We start from the raw sequence: 22,228 nt of genomic DNA, 5'->3' as shown, positions 1-22,228 counted from the left end.
ATGGGTTATTTCCGACCTTTGAACAAATACGACGCAAATTCAATTTACCCCAATCACATTTCTTTAGATTTCTACAGATACGACATTTTTTAACACAACACACTGATTCATTTCCAAACATACCTCCCAACTCATCAATGGAATCTATATTTCTACCTGACCCACTGCTCAAAGGAGGTGTTTCTATTATTTATAACTCTCTCTCATGTTTGGATAATAATGCCTCCTTGGAGCATTTAAAAACTGCTTGGGAAAACGACTTAGGAATATCTATCACTGACGAGCAATGGTCTACATCTCAAAAGTTTGTGCACTCTTCTTCAGTATGCGCCAGGCACGGTCTTATACAGTTTAAAATATTACACAGATTACATTTGTCAAAGGAAAAACTCAACAGAATGTATCCAAATGTGAATCCAGCCTGCGACAGATGTGGCCAATCGCCGGCCACTCTAGCTCATATGTTCTGGCATTGCACAAAACTAAGATCTTATTGGCAAAGTATATTTAAATCACTGTCAGACATTGTTGAAAGACCTTTTGACCCGGATCCACTGACAGCAATTATGGGAGTCACAGGGCCCGGGGTCAAATTGTCTACTTTCCAATATAACATGGTAAAATATGTGACTCTACTGGCTCGCAGACTGATACTGTTGAATTGGAAACAAGCACACGTTCCAACTCACACTTCACTGATGAAAGATGTTATGCATTACTTACAATTGGAAAAGATTAAGTTTGAATTGAGAGGGAGTGAAGATAGGTTCTACCAGACATGGCAACCCTTCATCGAATATTTTAATAGGTGCACGCTAACCCCTCCTACACAATAGATAGCACAATAGAAAATTGGAAAGAAAGAAAAGGAACTGAAGGAAAAGGAACTGAGTGTTTTTTCTTTATTTTATTTTTTATTATTTAAAAAAAAGAATGTCTAATTTACTTAATTCAATGTTGGAAGTTTGAGAGCAAGAGTGTCTGTCCTGTTGTCTGTTTTGTTTGTCTGTTCACACTTGTCATTGTTTAACTGTTTTTTGTTTTTTCATGATTATCACACTTATGTCTTTTTATTATACTGTATGTGGAACATTTACATTGCCTGTTATTTTTTTCATTTTTATTTTAACTGAATTACTTAAAACTGTCTAATCTGAAATTGTCGAACAAAAATGCCTAATAAAAACAGTATTAAAAAAAAAGAAGACATGGAGAAATGGGAGACAGAAAATGAGAGACATGATGGTTCCAATTCCCATTTGTGTAACGATGTTTTGGGGAAGCAGAATGTGAAGGGTTCAAACCTATCTGTGTTTCTCTGCCTGTTTGTCTACAGTGAGGTTTGAGGACTGCCAGCACAACAGGGAGGTGGGCTTCGTGAGCAGTGACCCTAACTTCAGCGTGCGGCCCGACGGCTCCGTGTACACCGAGCAGGAGGTGGCTAATCTGTCGGAACCGGTCCAGTTCATGGTGACGGCTCAGGGGCTCCATGACCCACACATCTGGGAGACCACTGTTAAGCTTGCACTGGCTGGACACCCTCCTTCCATACCTCTGACTCAGGTACAGACAGAGAACGGACGGACACACGCATGCACACGCGCATGCGCACACACACACACACACACACACACACACACACACACACACACACACACACACACACACACACACACACACACACACACACACACACACACAGGAAGTGTTATAAAAGCTGATATTTAATTTTTTCTCTGTATAAAGTGCATAATCGTTACTGTCGGGACTCGGGAGGAAACCTCATAACTCCATTTTGGTTTAGATTTTTTTGGCATAAATCAGTGCTATTGAACACCCTTTACGTCTGTGTGTTGTTTCTAAAATATTTAACCAATGGAAAGTAGTAAAAACCTCTTAATTCCATTGGACCCTCAAAATGTCTGCTAAAGCAACTAATTCCACCACCTCCCCCCCTCTCAAGTAATTGACAATATATAAAGTTACAACGGCAACTTTGATGAGGCTGTATTGCTTTGTTTAAAAAAATATAAGGTTTTCTTAATTTCCTGAAAAATGTACATTGTGGAGTTACGAGGTTTCCTCCCGACAGCAGAGATATATTATCTCCTATCTCTTGTTTAACCTCTTTATAAGTTTAAAAATGTAGAAGACTATCTTGCCATGATCATACAAAGAGTCAGTGCTTCAGTATCCAGTACAGTATTCAGTACAGTATTACAACTGCGTTCTCTTTTGGTTTTGACATTATATTTTTCTGCCCAATTTTGGGTGTGGATGTTCATGTCTCTCCTCCCTTCATGCAGTATTACAACTGTGACATGGGTCTATTAGCAATCAAACCACTATTATGTTGCAGTGAACTACAGTAACTAACACTAACTACACATTTTGGCTCAACTCATGCAGCAGGACAGGCCTATTGGACAGGCCTATTCTATTGGCATGGCTTTAACCTTTTTTTTTTTACTTTTTTCTGCTACTGTATATACGTTTATAAGTGTAGCTAGGCTAACGGTACCTACTGGTGCTACGGTATCTACGGATTATACGCGTATGTTCGTAGACAACCGTATACTCCATGTATGAAGGCAGTGACTGTCATTTTACCTCTTAGCATTGATAGTATGGAGAGCCTCCAGCTATGCGATCTTTAAATCCAGCTCCATTGAGCCTCCATTATAACAGGATATTCAAAGCGCCGTATCTCAAAGGTTTCGAGAGCTGTCCATGGTGAGCTGCCGTGCATCCGACGATCGTAAATCATTTGTGTGTTTGTATCGCATCGCTGAGCACATGTAACTGGTTGTAATGCTAGCTAAGGGGTCTGAGCTAATGCGACTGATACTGTGCTCATAACATAAGCCCCCACCTTCCTGAATAACCCGGAAAGGAAACCAGGGTCCAGAGTGGACGGGTGGCGTTCCTTAGGTGTGCGTATATGCTGCCACCTGGCGGCACAGAAAAAGGTAACCATGGCGATGTCTGTGCATCTGTCAAACTACTTCTTGATTCTACTTCTAGACCAGACATCTGCCTATAGGAGGTCTGCAGAACAGTCATTCTTTTTGTATCTGTATGCACAGTTTTTTAAAGGCAAATATAAATTGGACTTGGCTGTAAAGTCATTGTTGACAACTCTGCACCTCCAGCAGAAGGACATCTTGGGGATAAATTACGTTTCCACAGCTTTTCTACTGTGACAGACAGTGTTGAAATGACCAGAACACCCTTCCCTGTGCTTATCACAGTGAGTGCACTGCTCTTAAATGTAATGAAAAGCCATAATTTGATTGGTCATGCTTGAATCCATCTGCAACATCTCCACCGATATCCAACCCACCTCCCCATTTCCCTGTAGTGACCCTGGCTTCTATACAGTCCACCATGACACCCCAGCCGCCACTCTGTTGACTGTGTTTCATGCTGGTTTGCCGGTTTCCCAACAACGGGGCCTTGAGACTTGTTCTAGAAAGTTGGGAGCCATTGGGCTATATGGATATAGAAACTAATGTTTCTAATTATGAAAAAAGAAAAGAAAAGATTCATATAGCTGAGCTGGGATTGAAATTCTGCCCACACCTTGCAGTGCAATAATGGAGACCGTGAAATAATTGACATTGATTGAGCTAATGTTCCTCTCCAGCGGAGGCTGTGAGAACCAGGTGATGTGTTGGCAGCGTGTAATTATGTTCCTCACATCATAGGAGCTAGAGAAACATTCAATAATTGAACAAGAAGTAATTGTGTTGGCAGCATTCGCAATGGAAATTTAAAAAAACGGTTACACATTTTATTTTCTATTTAATAGTCTTCACATTCAGATACTAATAATTTACTCTTTTGCCATGGAATTTTTGTTCATTTGTGATTTCTCATTGGACAAATTGCTGTTAGGCCCTATAAAACTAAATAATAAGAATTCTAACTTTTACTGTAGTCACAGACAGCTACAGTACATAGGTCAACATAGCAAGAGGAGTGTGGAAATTGTTGCAATGGCGGTCGGTCATACAGAAGCCTGCCTAGGCCGCATCCTCGATGGGAGTGGCATCCTTGCTTCTCACTGCTCACACTAGCTTCTCAACACCACACCGGTTCCCTCGCAGATTATACTCCTGCACTTAGAAACCCACTCTGTTTTTGTAGTCCTGCTTGTGGTGGCACTCACACTTTCCAAACAACATATCTTGGAAACTATACTAGCTAGATTCCCATCGAATTTACTTTGCACCTTGGAAGATGATCCCTACTAATTTTGGTGACCCCATGGCTTTTCCTCTAGCTTTCCCTCTTACCTGTATGTGAGACCTCAGAATCAAATGTAGGGATTGCCATAAAACCAGTGCATTTAACCCATTCTGACCGGGCACCCATTTTGGTGTTGGCATCATGTTATGCTTTAGCTATTGAAAAACAGCAGATCTACAAGCTCGTAGCGCGCCACCGAGTGGTGCGCTACGAGCTTGTAGGTCTGCTATTTTTTGAAAAAATCGAAGAACGACTGACATTTTTAGAATCTGATCTCAGGTCAGAATGGGTTAATCGGACCAGTGTGTGTCCAGTGGAAACCTCGTATGAATCTGATCTCAGGTCAGAATGGGTTAAGTGAGACGGTCAGGATGCTAACCATTGGAGAGTGGCCCAGTAGTCGAGCGGTTAGGGTGCATACCACATGTTCGACTCCCACGCCGGACCGGCCATTTTCTGTTCCCCTATTATCTCCACATTTCCTGGCTGTCTCCACTGTCACTGTCAATGAAGGCATAAAATGTCTACTATTTATAGAATACATCTTAACCAACAGTTCTCAAGCTTTTCTGGATCAGGGCCCACTTGAAAATCTGCCAGCTATTTGTTAAGTTTATTTTAATGATCAATCACTTGATTGTGTTCCGGCTTTAAGTTCTTATTCATTGGTATCACAATACATTGTTATATTATCATACAGAAGCTTTGCCCACTTGCAATATCCTCATGGTTCCACAGGTTCTTAAAAAAGAAAATATGAAAAACATTTATTTTAGTGCAATGATATTGCCATGTATTTGGAGTGGTGTGGCTTTGCTCCATGATTCAAAAGAACAATCTACAATCTGTATAGGCAAGCATGACACAGACTCTGAGATCACAAACCCCCTCTGAAGCAGAGCTTAACATTGTACAGAAGTCCCGCCGTGTGTCTCCGTACGTGGTGTGCCTTGGGTTGACTCCCACAGTGTCAGTTTGCTCGCTGTCAGTTCTGGGTGCCTGACACAGTGCCCTAATCTCTCTCTCTCTGACCTATAGACTGTGAGCCCCGGGCGCCCTCCGTAGAGGTTTCTGAAGAGGTCCACCCATGTGACATCAAGTGCCATTCGTAGCAATGTTATGTAGACGCCAGCTATGGGCCTTTTCCTGCTGCATTGTGAATGTCTATGTCTCAGCTCCGTATAGCAGTTACTGACTCCACTGTAGCCATGAGGCCATCTCCCATGTCAGATTTCCACACTCTCCTCATACCGTGCAAGGCATTCCAGGCAACAGTCTATCACCAGTGAATATATGCATGAATAATGTACATCATCTATGAATGGATATTCTGTATGTACAGGACCAGCTGGTATTGGTGAAGGACCTTATACATTAGGAAATCAAGTTCCAGTGGAAAATATCGCCTCTCTGGGTGAAGGCACCCTTTTGTGTCAGTGCGAAGGTAATCTCTCAAGAACAGATTCCGAGCTATGCTAAAACGAACAGCAGAGGGCGCTGGTTTTCCTTTTTTTGACGATCAGGTCCCACATTGGTGCGAAGGAAATCTTCATGTTTCTGTTTGTTTTATTTATTTATTTTCCCCGTATTTTGCAGTTCTGGTTTAACCATGCAATAGTTTTTTTATGAAACATAGAAATATGGTAGAGGGCCAAGAAATTAAACTCAACCATTGGCCAAAGGGTGGCACTACAGCACTCAATTGAAAAATGCAAACTTTGAACAGGCATAGCTGATGAACCTTTTCACATACTATACAGCCATGAAACTTCATTACACATATGCGCCTCCTCTTGATGAACAACTTTGCCTCTTTGACCTATGATCTTTGACCCTTAGCTCTTTTTCAAAACCATTTTGGAATGATTAAATCTCGTCTTGGGATTTTTTTGAAATTTGGACGAAACTTTCTATTTTGGACAATATCTAAAAATCCTGTTGGAGAGAAGTTTAAAGAGTTGAGTCTTCAGATTACGGCCGGAAGATTGGGAGTGAGTCTGCAGTTCTAACTGCAATGGGGAATTCGTTCCACAGTTTGGGAGAGTCTAGGACGTGTGGAGCGTTGTCCCGGGTGTTGTAGGGAAGGTTCTGACAGCTTCACTGTGTTAGCTGATCTGAGATCAGGTTAGGGAAGGTTCTGACAGCTTCACTGTGTTAGCTGATCTGAGATTATTGATTATCTGTGTTAGCTGATCTGAGATGATTGATTATCTAAAATACCATTTGAAAAAATGAAGTCTCCATTAGCCAATGAACATTTGAATATTTTAAATACAACAAGATGTAATGTTTGTCCTAGTGAAATAGGGGCATGTTACATAACAGAAGGCAAAACATTTTGCTTTGCAGCTAATTTAAACAGCGATATTATAGTTGGATGTGTAAAGAGGACGTCTGGGCAACAGAAGGTCACACATTCAATTCTACGCCTCAGCAAAACCGATTGGCCACGATGAAAAGCTATAGCCTAATTAGAATGCTTGTGTAGATGAAGCAGAGATATTGACAAACGTTTGTCTTGATAACTGAAAATGTAACGAGAGTTTGAAATCTGCCATTATAAACCACATAAAGACAGGCATTTTAATATCCACAATCCCTCAGAACTCTACTTCTTTGCTTGAGATTATTATTATCATCAACTCTGCATGACCTTGAAATTGCTTTTTTTTTTTTTACATTACTGAGGAAATGTTTGGACCCAAACATAATGGATTCTGTTGGTGTACTAACAGTTTATTATCAGAAAGCCAAGTACTGATTTTACTAAGTTCAGAACTGGGAGCTTCATCAACTTGCATTTTGTCCTCGCCCGAGACCAGGAGTGTTGAGTCAGCAGCAAACAAGAACAATTTGCAGTTACAGGCTGCTTTCATGTCATTAAGGAACTGTAACGGCCCCATTACGGTATGCTTCCTTGGGGAACCCCGCAGTTCCATTGATATCAACCACTTGTTCTCTTCCCCTCAAGGTAGGATTTCATCCTTTACAAATCTGCTATCAAAAGCGATTGTCCTCAGCTTATTATGTCAGATGCGATCATAACAGATCATACTGTTGTAGGTTTTACATGGATTCGATTCGCATGGTCATTTTACTTCCCAAGGCGAAAACTGTGTTAACAATTTGTAAGTGTATTCTTGTAAGTGTATTTCTTCAGAGCAGGTATTAACTTACTGGAGGGGGAACAGAGGAAAGGAGGAACCAGTTAATTATTCCGTGTGGCACAGACATGGCCCCTCCCACTCTGTGACCTACTACTGTACAAAGACAAACAACACTGCAGACAGGGATAGGCTCCTGGGGGACGAGGTCGTGTGGTTTGCTGCCCATGGTATGCAGTATGCACCACTGCACCCGTCTCTCGTCCCCGGTTCTGCAACATGCACGCACGCACGCACGCACGCACACCGCCCCTTAACCCATTCTGACCTGAGATCAGATTCATACAAGGTTTCCACTAGGACACACACTGGTCTGATCAACCCATTCTGACCTGAGATCAGATTCTAAAAATGTCAGTCGTTCTTTGATTTTTCAAAAAATAGCAGATCTGCTATTTTTCAATAGCTAAAGCATAACATGATGCCAACACCAAAATGGGTGCCCGGTCAGAATGGGTTAACTCCACTGCCACTGTCATTACAGCTACAGTAGCCATATGTCTCTGTCTTCCTTTGTCTGGAGTCTGGACCATCTGAAAAACATCCTGGTAGCTTTGTCAGCAAGTAGTATAATTGATGCCATTGCCTTGATTATGAAAGTGTCATGTCAGGTTGTTCTTGGGGTAACACACACTCCATTGGCGGCGTAAGTGATTTCATGCAAACAGTTTCTATTAGGTCATCTAGGGGTCTTCAGTTATGCCCACAGAAGTCTTCAATTACATCCTCTGTGTTCTCAGAAGTCATTTCCAATTAAAAGCTCTAGCGTTTCATACACGGTCCACATAAGCTAGTCTTGCTAAACGCTTGGCCAAGTGACAGGAGTTAGCAGTTGTCATCTGAGCCCCAGTCTGCTCTCCATGTCAATAGCATTAGAAGAGAGCTTGTCATAATTGCGTTACGAAACCACATCTCAACACTCTGTCATCAGCATGATAACACTTGAATAAGTTATAAACGATGAGCTCTTTGCCCCATAGTGATTAAAAGATAGACAGCTCAATTATAGTACCAGCTCGTTCATCTCTTTGCCTTGTATACAGTGAGATGAGGAATTACACTGTAATATTGGACTAATTGCAGTATTGGTTTCTCTATGTGCTCAGTTGAGCTGCACTGAGCCCTCTATGTACCCTACTATTAATGTGTCCATTTTCTTGGTCTGTGTCCTGTAATGATGTATTTTCAATGCTCTCTCTGGTAATCAACAGATTGCGTGCATTTGGAATAGTAATAATTATCTTCTTCTTTAGTCGTTTTTGTCACAGTACAGTATTTGCACATACAGTAATGTGAAATGTGTTCCCTGAATTTACCCACCCTAACTATAACTGTGTTTTCACTGTTACTTACACCAGTACATCGCTGGGTAAAAAAGGTACATAAATTGCCGGCATCGGGCAGGGTTGTTCCAATATGCCCTCCTCATGTGGCTGTTCCCACCGTAGATGAATGTAACCCATACAGTACTTAATGATTGCACAAGGGGTATCTATAAGCAAACAAGAGTTGGCATTTGGGGATACTAAAATAAATATTTGGGATGAACAGTAACAATAAATATTCATCTGCAGGCTGGCAGACCGGCTAATGTAACTCTCTACACTGGTCTCAGATCTCTCTCTCTCTATGTACTGAAAGGAGTGATGCTACTTTAACTTGCAATGTACAGTTAGACACTCCATCTCCAAGCAAATAAATATATTTCCCCTTTTACATCAACACTGTCTCACACACACACATGCACGCTCTCTCACTATAACCCAGGCTCTCTCATCCAGGAAACCGACATCGCTCACATTATATCCAATAATGACCTTATACTCTCGATCCTACCTCAACTGGCGCACACTCTCTCTTACTGTCTCCAGCAGTACGCATACAACTCACCTTACCTTACCTCAGGCTACATGTCTTATCTCTCAGGTACTATTAGTAAATACTATTATGTAAATATGTAGATAATTCGTTTATTTTTATTTTTATTGATCTCTCTTCTTTCTTTTTCTCCAAATTTCACCCACTATTTTACACCTGTAAACCTGTGATGTGACAATATAGTCGATTCTGAGTAGAAACAGGGTTTATTCGGAGCAGTGGCTGCCATTAATCAGGCAAGGGAAGTTACGGGTTAAGTGTCTTGCTTAGGAACATTTAGGCAAACAGGCTGGCCGATTCCCATATGGCCTCAGCTGACTGTGCTCTCAGATCTACAATCCCTGTGATTTTGATACTTTATTTATAGTGTGCAATCTTCAAGCATCCGGTATCACAATTCCTGAATTGCAGAGCATCATACCCACCTCTTACCCCTTACATTATCAGGCAAAGGGCAACTAAATCCCTTTTTATTTACTCTTGACTTGCATATCGCACCAGGTAACTGCAGACCGAGACCTGCATCCCATGCTGATTTCATGACATGCTGGCTTGCCTTCCCCATGCAGCCAGCTTAGAGGCAAGCCCATCAGTTATGCACCAGTGGAACTGAAGTCTGCCGGTTGCTGGAACAGGTGTTAGGTGTTATTTGGTTTGGATTTATTCCCCATACTCTCCCCAGACGGCCTCTCCTGTTTGGGGTAGATTAGAACAAAGACCAGTGGCATGGTGGAACTGTTCACTGAAGGGCAAGATCGATTAGGTTGAAAGGTCATGGTTTAACCACACACTGTGGTTATAGCATTATTAAGTTAGAGATTCACAAGAGAAAGCTACTGGTCTCAAACGGAGCACAGTGGCAATGATATTTCACAGAGATGAGATTTAAATACTTGGATTTTTCTTAAGTTAAATGAAATTGTTCTTTCTCTACTTCTTAGTTTCCATGAGAGTTCTCAGAGAGCATTCTCTTTACCCAAGGCTAGTGCTCTGCAGCACTAAAGACCTGAAAAGTGAAAACAATATATCAAAAGAACCGAATCAAATGTGACCAGATTTGACTGACAGCCTGCCATCGCGCAACCTCCAGCTTTTCACCAGATAATTTGTATTATCCAAAATGAGTTAATTTACAATTTAGGCATTTAGCAGACGCTCTTAATCCAGAGCGACTTACATTAAGCAAGAACAAAAAAGCATGGGTATACATCACATAAAAACATTCATCATGAAACATGCGTAAGCTAAGAAAGTAACAGTGGAATATCTATAATGAAACTATACATATAAGCTATACATCTATACTACTATGCTATACATATGTACTATGACGTGCTATGACAATAGCACATACAATGCACTTATGCTGTCTACATAACATGCTATAAGTCTGTATCAAATGCTATCTAAGTCTACAGAATTGCTATCTAAGGGGGTGGGGTAAGTGCTATGGGCCATGATGGAGTCTGAAAAGGTGGGTTTTCAGACTACGGCGGAAGATTGGGAGTGATGCTGCAGTTCTGACTGCAATGGGAAGTGCATTCCACAGTTTTGGAGCCAGAAGGGAGAAGAGTTTGGGACGTGTGGAGTGTTGTCCCGGCGTTAATAGCACAGGCAGACTCTTCACATACTAGAGCATGTCTGAAATAAGTGTCAGAGCTGAAATCGACATGCTTAAACATGTAGCTAGGTGTAATGTCCACAGAAGTGAACCTTTCAAGCCTGTTTTCTCAACCAATATGTCAATTTGAAGCCATGATTCCCTGCTTTCATATGGCATGAAAAAAAAATGAAAATTCCAAAAAATCCAATGGCAGTCCCCCAGTCAAATTTGGCCACAAATGCTGTTATTCTGCCTGTTTGTCAGACTGATAACCCCCAGCCCCGTAGTACTGTACGCCTTAACAATGCAAAGCCTGGCTGGGAGCAACTAACCATCAGCTAGCTTGCCTGCTAGTTTTTTTGTTATCGCACGCACGCACGCACGCACGCACGCACGCACGCACGCACGCACGCACACACACACACACACACACACACACACACACACACACACACACACACACACACACAGTAAATAATAATAATCACTGTATAGAAAACGTCACTGTTAATTTAAGTAAATGTACCTGTATTTAACAGCCAACTGTTGAATGAACAGCACACAGTTACTGTGCACACACTCCTACACACTTCAATCAAAAGCCCCCACAATACATTAAGCACCTATACTAGCTTTCCTGGTGGCTTTTCTGGAATTTCTGTTCTACATGCTGCCTCTGTAACAGTGGCATTGTGTGACACGATGCCAGCTCGTAGAGCCTGTCATCTGCCACTCTGTTAGAGAGTGACAGTCACACGCAGTCATGGTAACCATATCATCCACACGCAGACTCACAATAAAGGATCTCTCTCTCTCTCTCTCTCTCTCTCTCTCTCTCTCTCTCTCTCTCTCTCTCTCTCTCTCTCTCTCTCTCTCTCTCTCTCTCTCTCCTCTCTCTCTTTTCAATTTAATTCAAAGGAGATTTATTGGCATGAGAAAACATACTGTACGTTTACATTGCCAAAGCAAAAGTGGACAAAATAAGACAATCAAAATAAAACAATGTATGTAGGCCTACAAATAAATATTGAATATAAATGGGAATTAAATAAAGGTGTAAACAGAGCTGTGTTACATTAACACTTTGGGTAATACTATCTTGTGAAACTATAACGTTGGCTTTATACTTTTGAAAGTTGAGTATTTAAATGTTTTTGCATTCACTTAGTATATGCAGCAGCAATATATTCAAATGTAATTGAATTAAAGTCAGTTGCTCGGTTTATATAACAGAATTTCTATGTACCGAGGTCATTTTCTGTAAGCCGTGTAGGGCATAAACAGTGTACACACAATGATTTGTATTCCTGAAGGTGCTATTCCATTTGACATCCTCCTGTCACAGCAGCTCACAGTGCTGCTGTGTTTGCACATTGTTGTACTTCACCCAACAGATATGGGAGTTTTTTGTCATTAGTCATGTCTTCAAACTCTCCTTGGGTAATTATAATTCGTGGGAAGTATATGTCTCTGATGTCTTGGTACAGTGGGCAGACGGTTAAGGAAGTGTAGCTCTCTCTGACTCTCTCTCTCTCTCTCTCTGACTCTCTCTCTCTCTCTCTCTCTCTCTCTGACTCTCTCTCTCTCTCTCTCTCTCTGACTTTCACTCTCTCTCTGACTTTCACTCTCTCTCTCTCTCTCTCTCTCTCTCTCTCTCTCATATTTCTGAGTTTGGCGACATGTAAAGAATGTTGGTGTGCAGCCCATCGCTGCCAATCTGAGGCTTCAACCTCATTATCACTGGCCACGATGTCCTGCCTTCATCAGCATTGGACTGATTGGCCAATAGTGGCTCATTGAGTCGCGGAGCGCCATGACTCAATGTGGTGCTCTGCCGAGCAAAGATAAGGGTTTTATCACAGCAGGAACATATTGGACTGAGGAAGGATGCCAAGCTATATATGCAAGGTGATGGAGATTCGTTCAGTATAGGCCTATGTATTCTATATGCATACCCATGTGCCAAACCATAGAGAACGTTTATTAGAGGCATCCAAGTCACACAAGCGCTTCATTCATCATCTCTCAGCTCAACGCCTCATTTTTACATACTTTACAGTTAAACTAACTGAGTCTACCCCTCCCTGCCTGCTCATTCCATCTACCACCTATAATGGGACTGGCACGCAACCATCACCCTCCTGCCTCTGTAACAGGCAGTTTCTACAGATGGGTGTTGCAGGTGAATGGAGCTGAAGTGGGAGTTAATCTTATCTGTGAAACAAGTCTGCTTTCATTGCTTCCCCTCACTGACCTCTGTCCATTCGCCCATGCCTCTCGCCCCCCTCCTCCTCCCCACTGTGTCCATTCACCCATCCCTCTCGCCTTCTACTGCAGAACTGAACTTCCTGAAAACCACAAAGCTGTGCAGAATTAAAATGAAGGGTGCAAAATATCCGGTTTATTTCCTCAGGTTTAGCTTACAATCTGTCTCTCTCCCAGGCGACACATGTGTGTACAGTGATAGGCCAACCTGCCTGCCTGTGTTTGGCCTGGCAAGTGGGTGCGTGTGCGTATTTGCTTGCACGGCTGGAAATGTCGATTACATTTTTTGTGTGCATTCAAGTGTGTACTGTACATATATACAGTACTTGTGTGCGCACTTGGCAAAAGTAGGAAAAAAGAATCCACGTGGCTTTAGATGGCAACAGCATATCAACCATTTCTCCATGTGTGTCTGGAGCAGAGGCAACGGTAGGATTAGATGGATTACAGCAACACAGCCATGTTACATAATTGACACCACCGTAGAGGTTACAGAAACATTCACACACTCTTTACACAGCTTTTTAAACCTGTATCCCATCCAGATTCCAAACATGCAGGCTGATTCTACAAATGCCTTCTAAGAATTGCCATTTGCAGATTTCTGCCGTAATTCCCTGGGCTCCATTCCCATTGAAATGCACTCATAGGTAGAATAAAAGTCAAAGTGCCGTCACGTGTGACCGTGCCCTTAAGAAGATCACAAACACAAACTAAATATGAAACAGATACATTATAAACAAAAAACTGTCTGACAGAAACCTTGTATCTCCATTTATATATTTGCGTTTTACCCTTTTTCTCCTCAATTTAGTCATTATGCCATGCAATTAATTCAACAAACAAAACATTTCTGTGTTGTCGCTGTCCCTCGATTTTCACTGATGCATTGTAGAGGTTCTTGGCATGAGGTGTTTTTATATCACCAATTTCATCCATTATACATACTATGTGTTTACTACTTAGTTAAACCCATTATATTCCTAGGCTGATACAATATATCAGCTTGATAAAATGACAGAATTGTGTTGTTGTTGTGAAGACAATTAAAGAAATAATGGCACAATAAAGTCCTTCGCCATCGTCATCAAACCTTTTTCGCTACCCACAACAACGTCTGAATGTCCCAGACGTTTTTGCTACACAGAAATGTCCCAATGGCATAGACATCAGACAGACAATAGATCTAAAATATGATGCCACAAGCGGTGGCATTTCCGGTCTGGACCTCTCCATGCATGTATGCATGCTAGTAATGAACATGACAGAATTAACATAAGTCTTTTGAAGCAGTAAGTACAGCGAAAATGAGGAAACAAGGACAGAAATTATTGCAAGCCATCAGAGGGATACAATAAATCTTCATTTTTAGTACCACTCCATTCTGCAACCTGCCGAGGGAAGCTTTCCTTGATGAACGAAATGAGAATTTTGCGGTAAACCCCTGCTGTGCTGACTAACCTGTAGGGTCATCGACTGATGCTCTCCTCTGCACCCTTTGTTATTGAACTGGTATTTCATCAATCTCCATTTGATTTGATGCTGGGCCTCTGCCAGCATTAAGTGCCACACATTGCTCCCTACAGTAGCTTGAACATGCGGGAGATGGGTTGTTATTGCTTATTGTCTGTGGCTCACTGTGGCTGACTGAGATTTGGGATGATACAGAAAGAAGAATCTCACCTTTGTGGACTATAAAACACAGCCTGGCACATCTGGCTGTCTTTCATTTACTATGTGTCATCGTGAGATTTGATATCCAGTATTTTTAGCCCAATCTTTACTACAGGTGAAGACAAATAATTTATAGCACATATTCCTCCATCTTTCATCCTGTCTCTGAAAATTAGAACCCACCCATGCAACTTGTTGCTTATTCATTGGCAAAATCAGCAGGAGTTCATGCTCTGATTTCCTTTTTAGGTCACCATAGAAGAGATGCTGTCAAGGGCCTGGGACTCTCAACCCAGAGTTATCAAGTTTCAACGGAAGCATCAGAGAAGCTCCTCCGCCAATGGGCTGAGGCGACAGAAGAGAGACTGGGTCATCCCACCAATCAATGTGCCAGAAAACTCCCGAGGGCCCTTCCCCCAGATGCTTGTCAGGGTGAGTGACAGTTTGCGTGATTACAGCAAATAGAAGTGCTCCTGTGCTGATTCACAATGTCACAATATGTGGAATGTTTTTTTGTTTTAGTTTTTCAGATTCATAACTTTTCTTTGCCTATACTGTAGATCCCTCTAATTCGGTCGTTCTTTTTTGCTTAGAGAAGCACGAAAGGTATAGAGACAGCCCATATTGTTTCTGCACATCCACTGGCAGGCAAGTGAGTGCAGTGGAGAATACAATATCTCTGACAATCACCGCGAGGGCCAGACTCACCAGGCAAAAAGAGCTACTCTGGTCTCAATTGAATGCCTGGTGATTTGCCTGTGGGTGCCATACAGACAGAAGGAATGCTTGTATGGCAAGCAAACATTCTAAATCCTGAATGCTTGCCCTTCAACATCCTTGTAGTTTTTCCACTACTGAATACGAACTGAATTTCAGTACTATATTATTATAGCATCAAAAAACCTTTCTGCCAATGCTCTTAGGGCTATATGAAATGATAGCCTACACAAAATAATTAAGCCAAGAAGCTCTTTGGGCAACTTGATGTTGTGAAACAATAACGACTGAAACAACCTCAGTTTGTCTGCCATGATGCAAACTATTCTTTGTTTCATCTTAAGCCTTCGCTTAGCCTCAAACATACAGTCAGCTAATGAAGTACACACAGAGGTGAAAGTGATCAATTTGCATACATTTCATCAGCTCCACTGCCACTTATCTTATCTTATCTTAGACCGAACAAATGTGCGAAAATGAACATGAATGTGGTATTGACAGCCAAACAAACTGTAATAAGTCACAAAGTCACATATTTTATACTGACAAAGGAAGAGAGTAAAGTTCTCCATGGGGATGATTCACTGTCAGCTTAGTGATTCAAAAGAGGCTGCTCTATACTCTGTTCACTCTCTCTGTCTCTTATCTGTCACCCACACAGACATGCTTTCTGTTGGTCCCCTCACATATACTGTACACACACACACACACACACACACACACACACACACACACACACACACACACACACACACACACACACACACACACACACACACACACTCGCGCGCGCACACCAAGTCCCTTATGCCGATTTGTACAGCACGGCTTACACTCCCGGATTACCGAAATCGCCTTTCACCAAGAGGGCACATTTTCCACCAAAGCGAAGAAACACTCGTCCCCACAATAACACACACAGCAGGGCCACAGCATGCACCGCACCGCCCTGCTGGGGAAATGGACCCTGTTGTATCTACTTTGACATATTGGGTGTGTGTGTGTGTGTGTGTGGGGGGGGGGGGGGGGGGGGGGGCATGCTTGTCCACACATGTATGCATGTGTATGAGTGCAATTTTAAGTAAAGTATATGGGTGTGTAGTAGGGGTGCACGATTATGAAATTATGACCGATATCCGATCTCTGATTATTTGCACGGTCATATCTGCCGATACCGATTCTGACCGATTCCGTTATTATACAGGACCACAATACAATGGAAACAAGCCCTTTGGCCTGTTAACCCGCCGCCATTAATTAATAGCGTATTGCCAAGGTTTTATCGCACGTAACACTTACTTTGAAGAGCCAAATATCCGTAATCGCATGTTACAGTGACAAACGGCTGTGTGCGGTGTCTTGACCGGTTGTTGTTCTCTCGGTCGGTGGTGGGAAAGCCCGACTGCGAGTATCACAGCGCCTGCTACAGGCCGTTGAAAACGCTTGTCTGGGCCAGAAACTGCCCCTCAATGTTGTTTCTGAGATACAGGGCTTTGCGAACGGTGGCTAACGATACAATCGGATCAAAACATGGAATAAAGAACGTAAACCCTGGAACACGAGAAAGCCGCGTTTGGCATAAATATAATAATAATAAATAATAGCATATACTCTTTGCTGCATGGTGAAAAGCGATTAATTAATCTATTATTTTGAGACCGTTCCGATACCAATTTTTATGGCCGATATGGCTGATTCCGATTTTGCTACAGATGAATAGTGCATCCCTAGTACTGTACTGTGTAGGTTTGTGCCAATGTGTCTACAGTATGTGTGTGGTGGGTTACCGCCTCAGCCACAGACAGTTGAACGCTTTTCACCGCATGGGGGATGTATGTGACTCATGCTGTCCGCTGCTCTGGGAGTTGTAGTATCCCCAATTCTCTTTTGCAACACAACTCTCCATTCTGACAGGAGCGTCTGGGATTTAGGGCTTTATCTTTGCCTGTCTAAGAAGTGGCTGGGAACAGCCTTTAAAGTTCACACACTCGATTTCCATGTCAAAGAAACGCATTGTTTTTATCTCTCTCTCTCTCTCGCTGTCTCTCTCTCTATCTCTCTCTCTCTCTCTCTCTCTCTTTCTCTGTTTCTCTTTCTTTGTCATGTCTCTGTGGCTGGTCCTTCAAGGAGCCAGGTAAAATAATAATAATAATAATAATAAAATACGCATTGGTGTATTAATTACTCATTTGCATCCATCAAAGGAGATGCGTTGTTTTTCACTTGGGTTCAGCGAGGACAAAGAGGGAGCACTGTCACCATGGCACTGTGCACCGTAGGAGGCTAATGGAGCTCTGCTGTTCTAGGATAGTTTGATTAACCCCGGGACAAAAACACCCACTCACCTTACTGATTTGATGAGATTCATTCAAAGCAGTACAAAAATCATAATAACCTGATCTCCATGAAGACATATCTATTTGAACAGAAAGGGCTTTTCATGGCAAAAAAGAAAAACAAATACAAGAAATCTATTATTATCATTTTACGTCATCATCATTAAATATTATTATTATTGTTATATTTAGCACATTTTCCCTGTCGGGTTTTGCTCTTGTACAGTGATCGTGATCGTGTGACCACCCTTAAAGTTATAACCCTACTTGGTATGAACACAGCGTCCGGTTTCACACGCCCTCTGTGGTGGAGCACCATTCTGCTCGCAGCCATTTCCATTGCCATGCGCACTTGCGCAGTCCTGAGTCATGAGGAATCGCGAGAGGCACAGATTTTGATGGCACTGATTTACCATTGTGCTCAAATGGAATATGCTGCAGAGCCTTTGCTGTCAAATAAATGATGTCACTCAACGGATGTAAGAGCAGTAGAAATAGAGAGGTTGAAAAACAGCTTGAGTTAGATACTGAGATAGATGAGGAGAGTGGCGAGAGAGAGGAAGAGAGAGGGAGAGAGAGAGAGAGAGAGAGAGGGCTTGGTGTGCGTGCGTGTGCGTGTGTGTGTTGGGGGGATTGGAAAGGAAAAAAAGGAAAGGAAAAATAGAAGCCATTTAGAGAGTGCTGTAAATCTGCAGGGGTAAAGAGGCCAACATTAGTTTCAGGCCATTTGTGGCATTCTCATCTCAACTGTCTCCTGCAGCACCTCAGACTGAAGCCAATGAGCCACAGCTGATGGAATGCAGTCAGAGCATGCGAGATAGAAGATCTTCTTCTCTCCTCACGGCCGTGCACGGCACAACGGTGGCCGCCTCCCTGACCCATGGTCAGTGTGAAGAAAAGAACGGAATAATTAGGAAAGTGGAGGGAAAACAGAAGACAGGGGTTTCAAAAGAGAAGGATGGAGATTTGCTAACAGTCCTTGGGCCAAGCAGGGGTCGGAGAGTGGAACTGACTGAAGTTATGATATTTGAAAGCTGCCGCCCACACCACCCAAGAGAGAGAGATGATGAGAGCTAGCATCCAGTAAGCACACTATAAAAGGTTACTCTAACATTACTTGATTCTTTCATTTCAAGGACTACATTGAGGCGAAGCAAAGTCTACGCACAAAGAGCCTCTGTTTTCAGTTTTCAGGGAACAATTTATGCATAATTCTTTGCCCTTTCACTCCAAGATGCTAAAATACAGCCATTATGATCATATACATTATTATATTCATTCTCATGTTCTGTAAATGCTTGAAAAGGCCTGAGGTGTAAAACACTGTATGCTACATGTTGGTAAAACACCATATTGCCATGCAGCTGAGCAAATCCAATTTGTTTTGGGTCATTATTATAAAAAGCCTATTATTGCAGTGCCTGTGGCAACTGTAATAAATGGCATGGTTGAACTCTTACGTTTCCAATCACAATGACACAATGGAGGCTTTTCATTTAGATATGTTTGATCTAAATCCAACAGAATCATACGTATACACACATGACTAAATTAAACCTTAATGTTGAAGTTCATCACCTGCTATATACCAACATTCCACAGTCTGGTTGAACCAAAAGTCTAACAGAGGCACAATGATTGCACATATTTATTGGTTTATTGGTGTTTTTGTGACACACACACACGCACGCACACGCACGAGCGCGCGCACACACACACACACACACACACACACACACACACACACACACTCACACTCACACTCACACACCAGGCTGAAAGCATGGGGAGAGAGTATGTTTTGCCCTCCGTCTTTTTCACATCTGCCTTTTATAGCGCCACCAGGAGGTCGACTTTTGTAAAACACATTTTTTGTTGTTACTCCTCCAGATTTTGTTTTAAAATCCCGCAAATCGTTACACACTATAGTCATGTGCCCAAGATGCATCTGTCTGATATTTCATATTCCATCCTAATTGGCTAACATTGGCTTTCAAAGTTTGCAGGATTGGCCCGTTTTGAACAAAAAGCCTCTAATCATGAACGCAGCATGCAATTTACGTGAAATCTTCACGCACTTTCCTACTTGGCTGAGGAATATATCCCACCCTTTTCACATTGGCCTGTTATAGCATCACCAACAGGTGGATTTTTGCAAAACACATTTTTGGAACAAAATGCCTCAAATCATCCAATTGCCATGGCACCCTTTTCACATTGGCCTATTGTAGCGCCAACAGGAGGCCACAACCTGACCTCGCCCGAGGGGCACTTTTTCTAGTTCTGGGTTTATTTTCAGCCTTTTATTGAATAATGTCAATAAGAAATTAATAAACTGATCACTTCAGAAGCATCACATCACCAAGGTTTCACTGTAATGGGTTTCATTATATTCAGTCGAGTTGGATAAACAAATCCAAAACAAATGCTTTTATTTCTGTATTTCTCTTTACAATATTATTCACAAAACAGCCCAATTGTACTGTAGAAGCTGTATAGCTATTACTGACCAGTGAGCTTAATAATATTGGTGGCATATTGCAAAATAGTTCTTGTTTTGAATACAGAACTATACCTGCATTTCAAAAAAGAGATTACAAAGTGACCATAGAATAGTCAAAACTTAATATCTTAATTAGGTCCAATTTGGTTTACACATTCGATTATTATATTGCATGGTCGAATGCAATGTGCAAAATGAAGTTCAAAGTACTTTTATTATAAAATGTGGTCAGGACTTCCATTTAGAATTACTGTATGCATACCAACTTGCATGCATAAATTACAAGGTCATTGTCGTATACCCACTGTATGCAGAATAATGCAGGAAAAGCTGTTAAGAAAATCTTCAGAAATCCAATTTATTCTAAGTAATGAATGCCACTAGGAAGTACAGTACTTATTAGGATTTGTCTTGTTCTTTTTTGCGTGCGTGCTGTGCGTGCATGTTGCTGTGCCGTGCGTGTGTGTGTGTACCCAGCATCTCCACTCGGACAATTAGAAGGTGACATTCCCATTAGAGCTGGCCCGGTGGTACAAAGGCTGAGTGCTGTGGTGACTGACAGAGAGCTCGGCCCCTCACTAAATAACTGTCAGTCTCTTCTCCCCAGCTTCTGACCCCTCTGGCAGCCTCCCTGGGAGCCACACTCAAACCTCCCCGGGGGCTCTCGTTGGCAACCTTTGCATATCCGTGAGCCAAGCAGGGCCCTCCTTTCAAACCTGACCTCCCACTGATTGGTTGGATCTCCCTAGCCTTTTGGCATGCCAGGAGGTCTTTTAGTTGGCCATGCTGCTGATTGGTCAGCCTGTCAGGCCAGCATGTCTGCTGCAGCAATATGACTTGCCCAAGGACACTTCAACATGTGGACAGGAGGAGCCGGGATTCTAACCACCGACCCATGGATCTCTGGACGACCTGCTCTACCTCCTGAGCCACAGCCACCCTTTGACCATAATCTTACACCCAGCACAAAGCAGTGTAATTGCTAGTTTCCGACCGATGCCGTTTTGATGCACAGCGCCCAGATTGTGTATGTACGTAGCAAATATACTTGTGGCCATCTGTGCACGTTTGGGCAATGGGCATGTTGGTGTTAAAGGTGGTATAAGTGATTTTGTTGTTTTTAAATAGCTCTATGTTTGTTCACTAACAGGGGTCTCCCCCGTCTCTTCAGTTCTTTAGTAAACAGGTCAGGTCAGGATACGAATTTCATCCAAGAACTCATACAGGGTACAGAATAATAAAGAAGTGAAATTGGAAGTGATGAAACAAAAACAAAAAATGTAGCTGATAAATGGGTTCTCTTTCCTGATTGGATGGTATCCGGACATGGAAATGTATTTTCTGTTAATTAAAGAGCTGGAGAGAAGAGAAGGCCCTTGTGACTGAACAAACACTGTAGAAATGATTACTATCAGAATATAGAGCTTTAACTTTTTAACAGAAACCCTTTTACAGCGCCTTTAAAATGTGTTGTGAGGCTGCAGCAGGTGCATTGCAATCTTGAGGCAGCAGAAAGCGATCACTGTAGTCATCAATATCCATTCTGGGACTCAGACACAACTAGAGCGTGCAGCGTTCCTGTTATGCTTGTTGATACAGTATGTCAATATTGCAGTGTCTTGGACTTAATAAGGACACATGGCAGTCCTTAATAAAGACACATGGAAGGCATGATTCTGAACTGCATGACCCAAAATGACAGCACTTAACATGACCACTGAGGGTTGTCTACCTCCCATTTACACCATGTGTTCGGTGAGCAGTGAGCTTATACTTATGTGTTGTGTTTCCGCTGTCTCCTGACATCATTGTGACTTTTGGCATTGTGTGGCCACCC

General features: G+C 42.2%; 1 protein-coding gene across 1 annotated transcript in view; it reads left to right on the top strand.

Annotated features, from left to right (window-relative positions):
- cdh4 (cadherin 4, type 1, R-cadherin (retinal)) overlaps positions 1-22,228 on the top strand; it is a 235,804-nt gene that overhangs the window by 139,228 nt on the left and 74,348 nt on the right. The window contains exons 4-5 of the mRNA XM_080788722.1: positions 1,337-1,563; positions 15,085-15,267. Coding sequence (XP_080644848.1) covers positions 1,337-1,563; positions 15,085-15,267 — 410 coding nt within the window. The remainder of the gene's footprint in view (positions 1-1,336; positions 1,564-15,084; positions 15,268-22,228) is intronic.

The sequence above is a fragment of the Protomyctophum bolini genome, assembly GCF_963924005.1.
Source record: "Protomyctophum bolini genome assembly, chromosome: 2".
Lineage (NCBI taxonomy): Eukaryota > Metazoa > Chordata > Actinopteri > Myctophiformes > Myctophidae > Protomyctophum > Protomyctophum bolini.
The sequence above is the reverse complement of the archived record's forward strand: the minus strand, read 5'-3'. Positions and strand labels throughout refer to the sequence as shown.